Source organism: Fulmarus glacialis, unplaced genomic scaffold (genome assembly GCF_000690835.1).
Source record: "Fulmarus glacialis isolate BGI_N327 unplaced genomic scaffold, ASM69083v1 scaffold22211, whole genome shotgun sequence".
NCBI lineage: Eukaryota > Metazoa > Chordata > Aves > Procellariiformes > Procellariidae > Fulmarus > Fulmarus glacialis.
In genome coordinates this window covers 2309-11766 of record NW_009191191.1, presented here as the reverse complement: position 1 = coordinate 11766, position 9458 = coordinate 2309, and the positions used below count along the sequence as shown (strand labels likewise).

The following is a 9458-nucleotide window of genomic DNA, read 5'->3' as shown; positions in this document are numbered from 1 at the left end:
CGCTGACTTATTGACGTGGTTTCAGCAGCGCGATTGGGCTGCGGTTCTCGTTGCAGAGGCCGCGGTTTGCCACATAACGTTCCTTTGCGGAAAGGTGCTGCCACACCTTTGGAGCTGAGGTTTCTCTCTGTGCTTTTTTTAAAAATCCCGTGACTTGGGCTTAACAACAACAACAACAACAAAAACCCCACCTGTGGATCAAGGATGATCTTCGTCGCTGAGGATGCCAAAATCCCAGATCGGAGCAGGGGTTCAGGTTCTGTTTGTGCTTGAGGAGGCTGATCCTTTCAAATGGAGGAGGATGGGGGAATGCCCACACTTGAGCGCGTTTGCGCTTGGTTGTTTCAGGCAGATGTAATGCATTCAGACGATGAGTCCTTTTGTAAAAGGAACTGACTAAATATTGTGTAATGTGCTTGCTAAACGCCAGATTGAGCTACTAGGGCAGCTGGGGAAATGGTGCCTAGTGAACGATGATTGCGTACGGTGATCATAACTGCCATTTCTATACGTGGAAATCCGTTTGGTAGGTTGAGTTGTCCATATCTGGCTTTCAGCTTTGAACCGGGGTGAGATTTCAGAAGGGCAGACCTTTGGTGGGAGTGAGGGCAGGCGCTGTTACTGCCCGCTGTCACCAAACAATTTCTGTCCCGTTGCTCCACGAGCCGCACGCTTCCTTTCGACGGCCTGACCTGGCGGGTTGGGTGTTCGGGAACAACTTTGGGCCATGTTTGCCGAGTAGACCGGAGTGTCAGGACGGCTTCTAACTTTTTATTTGATCCTATAGGTACGTGGGAAACCTGTCAAGAGATGTGACCGAAGCTCTAATCCTCCAGCTGTTCAGCCAGATCGGACCATGCAAAAACTGCAAAATGATAATGGATGTAAGAGCCTTCACCTAATGTTTTTCACGTTTCTCATAGTTAATGGCTTTGGGCCATACTTGCGTGTTTCAGAATTCCACTGGAAATACGGCGTGACCACGTTAAAGGGATGTAATGAGGCTGGAGATCACAGTCACGTACTTTTGGCATCGTTTCTGCCTCATATCTGATGTTAAATTTAAGGATGGGTGGATATTGCGAGAGGGAGTGAACAGGTTAATATATGTAGGTGTCGTAGATGAGATGAGAAAAGTTCTTCCTCGCCATACTTTTACCTTTCTAAAGCGGAACGGAAACCTCCTGGAGCATTGTTAGTGCATTGACTGGGGTCTCAGTGTAGAGTAAGAAAGCCTACGCATTGTGAGACGTTTAGGTGTAACGAATAAGGAGCAGCGTATAACAGCGAGGGTACAGTTTGAAGAGGTTTGTATCAGTAATCCTTTGTTTGTTTCTTTTATCAGACAGCTGGAAATGATCCGTACTGTTTTGTAGAGTTCTATGAGCACCGGCACGCGGCTGCGGCACTGGCTGCTATGAATGGCCGGAAGATAATGGGTAAGGTAAGCTGTCGTGTCTACAGGGTGAGTTGGAGTTGAAAAACAGGCTATCTCAGATGGTGCGGGTGAAATATCCGTGGGTGAAATAGCGCTTGAGACGAAGTGGATAACCTGCAAATGTTAGACACTTTGTTTGGACAGAGGTCTTAACATGACACGACTAACGAGAAGAGCTGTTTTGACTGTTGGAGGAAGAATGCAGAGGGAGGTGGGGATGTAGAACTGGGGACAGCTCAGAGACAGCGGGCGTGAGAATAGCTTAACTCTGCCGACCTTATCAGGATAAGGTCTCTCTCTCCCCACCCCTGTGAAAAAAAACCCACCAGACCAAACTCCCAGACCGGGTCTGTTTACCATCTTTGCTTTTAACGAGTGGAACACAGTTTGGAAGAATGAACCCTCTGCCAAGAAATGTGTCTTAAACTTGAGCTTTCACCCCAAACTTCCACGTCTGGTGCCCCTGTAGTGTCAGAATTAAATGCTGGCGCTATCTGAGCTTAGCTGGGATTTGCTTGATCTAACTTGAGCGACTAACGTTTGCAGGAGGTCAAAGTGAACTGGGCGACGACCCCCAGCAGCCAGAAGAAAGACACCAGCAGTAAGTGTCGCTTATGCTTTGAGTACGTGTTTGATTTGCACAAGTCGTTTTTAAACATAAACAGTAAGCATCGTGCAATTATGTGCAGTAATGTTTTGATCGTAATCCTAAGATATTATTTAATGTGTTTGTGTTAATAAACTTAAGAACAAATCTAATCTTTGTCATCAGGTAGTACCGTTGTCAACACACAGCGTTCACAAGGTAATTGTATCTTCTTAAACATAAAATGAAATCTCTCAAGGGTATTCACTAACCACCAGAAGCTATGTATGGGGTTTTGTTCGTTACGAATTTATTTTTTATGGAAAGACTTCCCTTTCATTTCCCTGTAGCATCAGAAAGCGATCTAGTGTCCACTGTTTAGTTCTGGTGCTAATCTCCAGCCGTTTGTCACGAGTGCAATTGTAAAAAAAAGCCCCCAAAACCCTTGTCCCCCGCATTCAAGGCAGAATAGTTGGCTCCCTCTGAGGCTGCAGTATGCGCTGCTTCAGACAGATTCCTTGGGAGCATCTAGACTGTTTCCAAAATTGGGCTCCATCGCTCACAGCGAGCCTATGGGTTGCCGCCGTTCTCGGCAGGCTTTGAATTTCTGTAGGCCGGTGGGGCTAAGCTACGTCAGCGTCCGTGCGGACTCGAGAGTTTCGTACCTGCTGTAGTACAAATAAGTCCGTATATTGCTAGGATGGTATGTGACGTATTGTTTGATTGTAGTGGAAAACTCCTTAGATAGAGGACTTTTGTTTCTCTTTGGTGCGTGTTTTTGATGGCTCTGATATAAATTGAAGGGATTACTGTTTCCATTCTGTTGCCTTCAGTCTTAGTTCACTTGCACATGGATTCGCACACATTGAATTCACAAGGATTCACATGGTGCATTGGCTGGGCAACCAAAACACTTGGCTTTTGAGAACTCAAATGCTTTAACAGCAAACTGTTGCAATGCAAGGTATTTTTTTCATTTGTTCTTCACAACCTATGGTGTTAAACCAGACATTGTGGCTCGGTTCAAAATACATCCTGCTTTAGAGTGAGTGTTATCTTGCGTTTCTTGAATCTGCTAGACATTTCAGTTGATCAGATTTTGAATAGCTAGTGATCTCCCGCCATGTGGGAGCTTAACGCCAGTGTACAGAAAGATTTTCGTGTACTCTTGGCCCGTTAAGTAAATAGTTTAAGACTTTGTATGGCAAATGCTGACTGGTCTTAAAAGCAGTTTGTAAAATACGAAACGTAAATGCCATATGTCACTGTAGTATCCTTAAAATCACTGACTCTGTAGCGCTGCCGAGCAAAAGATCTGTTACGAACAGCAGTAAATTCTGTTTCATAGTAAACTCTAGTCTTCATGTAGTTTTTAATAATAGCTGGAAAGCCGTGCCACGTGAGATTGCTATGCTCTGCGTGCGTGTGCGCGCGCATGTTCGGGGTCGTCTTCAAACATTAAGATCCTTTTTTCTCTTTTTCCCAAAAAGACCATTTCCATGTCTTTGTCGGAGACCTCAGTCCTGAAATCACAACTGAAGATATAAAAGCAGCTTTTGCGCCATTTGGAAGAATATCGTAAGTAATTTCATAGGGCAAATAAACTAAAAGTTACCTCTCCTAAATGGAGGCAGCCTTATGTTTCAGTAAGTAAAAAATGAGAGTTGACGCAGTGCAGGAATATACATTTGTGTGTTCATACAGCGACTCGAGTCTGAACGGTCGAGCATTAAGCAGGGATGTGTAACCCGATGCCTCGATAGTAGTTTGTTCTGCTTTCCTAGAAAAGTTGCATCCAACTTGCTTTGGTTTTATACTCCTTGCCTCATTTGGCAAAGCAACGCTGCAAAAAATTGACTCCTAAACCTGGGGTTTGCGTTTCACTGGCCCTCTCAGCGATCGGATCACCATCACGCTGTCCAGTTTGTGACCGAGTCCGTTTGCACGTTCACGTCTTGAGAGGCTTTGGATTTTTTGTTAGCCGTGGTGTGCCAGCCACTGGTAGCCAATGTTTTTTCGCAGTTAAATTCCCATTTCCCACAAAATGAACCTTTTTTAGCACAAGACTCGTTGGGGCACCAGGAGGCTGCAGCTAGAGCGGCCTCGAAGGGTTTGGCGCTGGGTCAGCGTAAGCCCTTGACCCGAAGGGCTCGGCCAAAACCACGGGGCGTCTCGGGTCAAGGAGCCGCGCTCATGCCAGCGGTGCAGGGCGACGGTGTAACAAGCGAACGCGTTACAAGCGGGGAGCGGTGCTCGCAGGTCTCCACCTGCCAGTTTTTGTTGTATTCAGGGTGTAGCAGAGTAAGGAGCGGTTCGTTCATTCCATCCTCCAAATGTAAACCATTAATTTTCCTTGTAGTGTTGTCTGTACTGGACATTGAAGTTTCTTGATGGTGATGTAAGAGAACATAGAGTGCTTTGGAGTGTTGTGTAGTGAAGCATTTAATTGAAGTAAGTTTGTTTTTTGTTTTTTTTTTCCCCTCAGAGTCCAGTGTATTACTCTTTTAATGCCAGCTTGATTTCCTCTTACGATAAGGTTTAAAAAAACATATGTGATCTGAATGTGACTTGCTTCAGACAACTATAATGCTTGACTGCATCTCTTGTAATTGTCATCTAGGAAACGCAGAGGGTCGGACTCCTAAGGAGAGTCAATTTATCCTCTGGCCAAATGTGGTCTGGATGGAAGGGACGAGGGACTCTAAAGTAGATCTGAACTGCTGGAATGAGTGCGAAAGGGAGGCAGTAATAGACGGCCGCATTGGTGTGACTGCGATGGAGCTGTGAGAGAGAGTTTCCCCTAACAGGCAGCGCTGGGTTTCTGAGGTGACGGGTCAGTCGACAGTCGCCTTTAACAAACGACCCCCCCCCAAAAAGCGAAAGCCCTCCTGAGCCCGAAGCAAAAAGTAACGTCCGAATGTCAGCTGGGGGAGTATAAAATCACAGCCAGCATCGGTCTACGGTCCGTATTTCTGGGGCCGTGGCCGTTGTCCCATCTTTTCTAGAAGAGCTTTTTGGACGCAGAGCTGTTCGCTGCGTGGTGGTGGTGATGGGGAAGGGGGAGCGATGCTCTTGCTTTTGGGGTACTCAGCGCACAGCTGTAGAGCTAACACATGGAAAACTCGCGGGTTGCCCTGGCTCAAACTGACTGTCCAAACTGAAACTCGGTTCTTTTCCTCCCACAAAAGTAAGAATTGTCCCTGTAATGACTCTTGAACTCTTGTTCCAAAACCCAGGGTTTAAATAGAGCCAAAGGGACCTAAATTTTCTACTTGCTTAAATTTAACCTGGAAAAATATTGCTACTGCCTCTAAGTCGAATGAAGTTACTTTACCTGTTCTTCATCAGTGACTAGTTTCTGGAAATGTGGTGCTAATGGAATATTTCCTGATTTTTTTTTTTATTTTTTAACATTGTCTTCGTTGGTGCTAAACTGAGCTTTTTTTTAACGACACCAAGGTTGAACTGCTGCATGATTAGTGCATAAGAAATTTTGGTAATTCTTTGCATCTGGATTTTTTAATCACTGTTAAAAGCACACTTTCATTGTGGTTTCCTTTTATGCTTGCTGTACGCATGTTTTCACTTGTTCTCAAGTCTTTATTTTCAAAGTTTTCAGTTGAGGGTAAGTAGAGATGAGTTTTTCCCCCCCTCCCTCTGTAGGCTCTTCAGAGCAAACCGACCCAAGCTTACCAAAAGTGGCTCTTCTCAGGCAATTTGTAACATATGACCCAAATTTTGACCTAACCCAGGAAGGAGGAAAGAAAAAAGGGGGAAGCGGGGGGGTTTTTTTGGGGGGCGGTCTCACAAAGAGGAGAGAAATAACATTTCTACTGGAGCTCTGGGAGAGGTATTTTCCCGGGGCCTTCGGCGATGGCGTCGGCGCTGTGGGCTGACGTATGCCAGAATTAGGCTTACGACATGGCTACTGTAAGGCTTAAAAAACCGGGTGTAACGAACCTTCTTTTCATTGTGACTTTTCTCGCCAGTCTTGGAATGCTAAATGTTGTGCACATGTTAACGCTAGTTTCTCTGAACCCTCTTATTTTATACAGCCGTAAGTTACATTGCATGACTTTCTGACTGGTTTTATGTCGTTGTTTCTGTTCTTTTAATGCCTGTACGTGTGGGGCAAAGGAGGGGAGGAGAGGGTGGCCTGTACGCGAGAGCATCTCGACCCTCGGCTAACTTGTACGCAAATTGCCTGAGAAACGCTGTAGAACGGCGTTCCACGAGTGGGGTTTAGCGCTTGTAGCTGGGTTCTCTTTTTAACTCAATCTCAAATAATAGGGCTCTGGTTATTTTGCAGAGTGTCTCTGAAGAATGGACAGAATTGCCATGGCTAACTACAAGCTACAGTTCACAGTGGACAAACGTTGTAGTTTTCTTATTTACTTTTATAAAGTCTTTTTTTTTTTTTTCTTTTTTATATCTTGTAGTTTCCAATCAGTCCTGTATGATTGCTGTTGTACAAATGCAGTTTAAATGATGTGTAATATGTAGTTTAAGACATTAATGTTGCGGTGTTTTATTTTCTTCAATAATTTCTGAAAATGTCAATCTCTCAAAATTTACAGCTGCCCACAGTCCAAAAAGGGGGTAACGAATTGACCCGAGAAAATTAAAGAATTCGGTTAACAGGCGACGTATGCCTTTTAATTCCTATCTTTTTTCATTTTTTCTATTTAATATTTTGAATAAGTAGGTAGAATGTGTTGGCAAATAGCGAGTTTAAAAATTGCATGGTTAAAGAGAGCCATTCAGCTAATGTTAGTCAGCTACGTGCCTTAAGTGATTCTTTTGAATAGCTGCTTTGACCATGCTTTGTGTCTTAACGGTCTGTAAAAGCATTTTGAAGCGGGAGCCAACTGTCGTAAAGTACATACGTTTGTTAGAGAAGCTATTGATTTGCATGTTTACACAATTAAGTTTAATTTTGCTACTACCTGGCAAAGCATTAGTAAAGTTCTGTTTAGAAAAGAAGCCTTTTGCTTTGACTGTGTTGCTGGTGCAATAAACAGTTGACGTTAGTAAAGGTGAAACATGAAAATAAGCTGTACGTGTGACTCAAGTTGTCGTTTTTGTAAGGTAGTCTTTTGAAGGCGCTGAACTGGCTCTCGTTTCTGCTTTTTAGAGACGCGCGCGTGGTTAAGGACATGGCGACGGGAAAATCTAAAGGATACGGCTTCGTCTCCTTCTTCAATAAATGGGTAAGCTGCGGCACGGTCTCGAGCGCCCCTGAAAAGCGGGCGATGGTTTTCAGCAGCCGCTACGGGGAAGGAGTACTGTCAGTCCCACCCTTTGTCAGGCTTCGGTTTCCCCTCCTGCCAAGGGGGAAGCTTTTCTCTCTGTTGAGATGCTCTGCTGCTGCTGCAGCGTTTCTAAAGCACGTGGCAAATGACATCCAAATGAGCGATGTACAGAAACGACAGAGAGTGACAGTGGCTCTGGTGTATATCGAGAGGGTCTTAGATGCGCTCAGCGAGGCCTAACAGTGTCCTTCGTCCTGCCTACATCCACTTCTTCTGAAGTAGGATTTCTTTCGGCACGTGGCACGTGTCAGGCAGAGTGGGGGCCCGGTGATGTCATTCGTTTGGCTCTATTGCAAAAGTGGGAGATGCTGACGGTTTGTTTTTCTTCCCTCCCTCTCTCGGGGACAGGATGCAGAGAATGCGATTCAGCAGATGGGCGGTCAGTGGCTCGGTGGAAGGCAAATCAGAACGAACTGGGCGACAAGAAAACCTCCGGCTCCGAAGAGTACATACGAATGTAGGTTCTCAATTATTTGCGTCTTTGCAAACCTCCCGCCACACCCGCGAGGAGGAAGAGAAAAGGGCGAGCGGCAAGCCTGGGAGACTCTGGGAGGAGGGAAAGCAGGTGCTACAAGCGAAGGCGCTCCTGAACAGCTTCAAACCTCCTGAATAAAGCAGCTTCCTTAGCTACGGCGACCGTGGTACCGCTACGGGGGGGGATTCCTTTGGCTTCTGCACGCTTGGGGTGGAAGCTTGCTTCTCTCTAGACGGCCAGGACGACTCTGGCTTCTTAACTTGGCTCCCTCGCTTTTAGGGCTTTCTGTTGTGACACAAAGCGCGACTGCGTCAAAGAGAGAGATTTTAAATTAGGTCTGTCAGACCTACTTGATCGGTGTCTGTAGTTTGTGCTCGACATCTCGTGCCAGTCAGGATTAGAATTTCTACGTAACGTGTGTCTGATCCTCTGAAAAGCTCTGTAAAATCTCTTTAAGCAAACGCCAAACAACTGTCCTACGACGATGTGGTCAATCAGTCCAGCCCGAGCAACTGCACTGTGTACTGCGGAGGTGTTACTTCGGGACTGACAGGTATCGTGGCTTCCAACGCTCGTCGCGTCGAACGTCTCGCAATAACACAGCAGTCGCTTCATTTTGATGCTCTCTCTCTTCCTGCTTCAGAACAGCTGATGCGCCAGACCTTTTCTCCCTTCGGGCAGATAATGGAAATTCGAGTCTTCCCAGATAAAGGCTACTCCTTTGTACGGTAGGCTGTCGTGCGGTTTGCGTGTTGATGAATTTCATAAGAATTACGGGTTCGCGCGCTTTTGGTGGGCGCGTGCCGAACTAGAGGGTGTGCTTGACAGCAGCCTGGTCTGAGGAGTGAGTTAGGGCTTGTAGCGCTCTTGGCGCAAGTGGGAGAAACCCCTTAACCCGGGCTAAACTGGTGCAGTGCCCTTCATCCGAAGAGATCTCTCTCTGTTCCTCCTGTGTAATTTCACAGTCGGTCAAGTTCCGGGGTTGTTTCCAGAAGCATCGTCATCTCTCTGTTGACGAGGCTCCAGATAACAAAAAATAATTGTAAATTGACTCGCTCTCCTTGCTGCTGGATCTTCTGATTTGTTTAGGGAGAGTTACGACACCAAGACAGAAAAAGGGTCGCTGCCGCGGGGGAGACCAGAGAGAAGTGTCTGTGGTCGGGCTGGTGTTCTACCAGAGCCCCGGTCCGTGCCGAGCTAGCGGGGCTCTGCGGGGGTTAATTGTGGCTGTTACTCACCGGGAGAGTTGTTTATGTTGCCACGACTTCCATTCGACAGGTTTAATTCTCACGAGAGTGCTGCGCATGCGATCGTTTCTGTCAACGGAACGACTATCGAAGGACACGTAGTGAAGTGCTACTGGGGCAAGGAGACGCCAGACATGATCAGTCCGGTCCAGCAGGTCAGAGCTTCTCCTCTGCTAAAGACGACGGCTTTGCTCGTTAGTCTTTGCTCGAAACCCGTTAAGTGGCTATAAAGTCTGTGTGCATGCCGCTTAGAGACTTGGCGTAGCACATGCCACCTACGTAACGGCTTATTTCATCAGAGCGTCTTTCTCTGAAGAACAATCAAAGATTTTAAATCCCGTGGACTCTCGTTACGTAAAAACGTGTGATGTAAAATTCTGGAGAAAGCTCGCAAAACACC

At 46.2% G+C, this 9458-nt stretch overlaps 1 protein-coding gene across 1 annotated transcript in view; it reads left to right on the top strand.

The window, feature by feature from the left end:
- Positions 1 to 473: 473 nt before the first annotated feature.
- Positions 474 to 9458, top strand: part of TIA1 (TIA1 cytotoxic granule-associated RNA binding protein) — a gene marked incomplete at its 3' end in the record, with an annotated part of 9764 nt that continues 779 nt past the window's right edge. The window contains exons 1-10 of the mRNA XM_009586607.1: positions 474 to 526; positions 782 to 884; positions 1346 to 1444; positions 1985 to 2039; positions 3515 to 3602; positions 7159 to 7234; positions 7685 to 7793; positions 8269 to 8364; positions 8455 to 8539; positions 9090 to 9213. Of these exons, the coding sequence (XP_009584902.1) occupies positions 474 to 526; positions 782 to 884; positions 1346 to 1444; positions 1985 to 2039; positions 3515 to 3602; positions 7159 to 7234; positions 7685 to 7793; positions 8269 to 8364; positions 8455 to 8539; positions 9090 to 9213 (888 nt within the window). The remainder of the gene's footprint in view (positions 527 to 781; positions 885 to 1345; positions 1445 to 1984; positions 2040 to 3514; positions 3603 to 7158; positions 7235 to 7684; positions 7794 to 8268; positions 8365 to 8454; positions 8540 to 9089; positions 9214 to 9458) is intronic.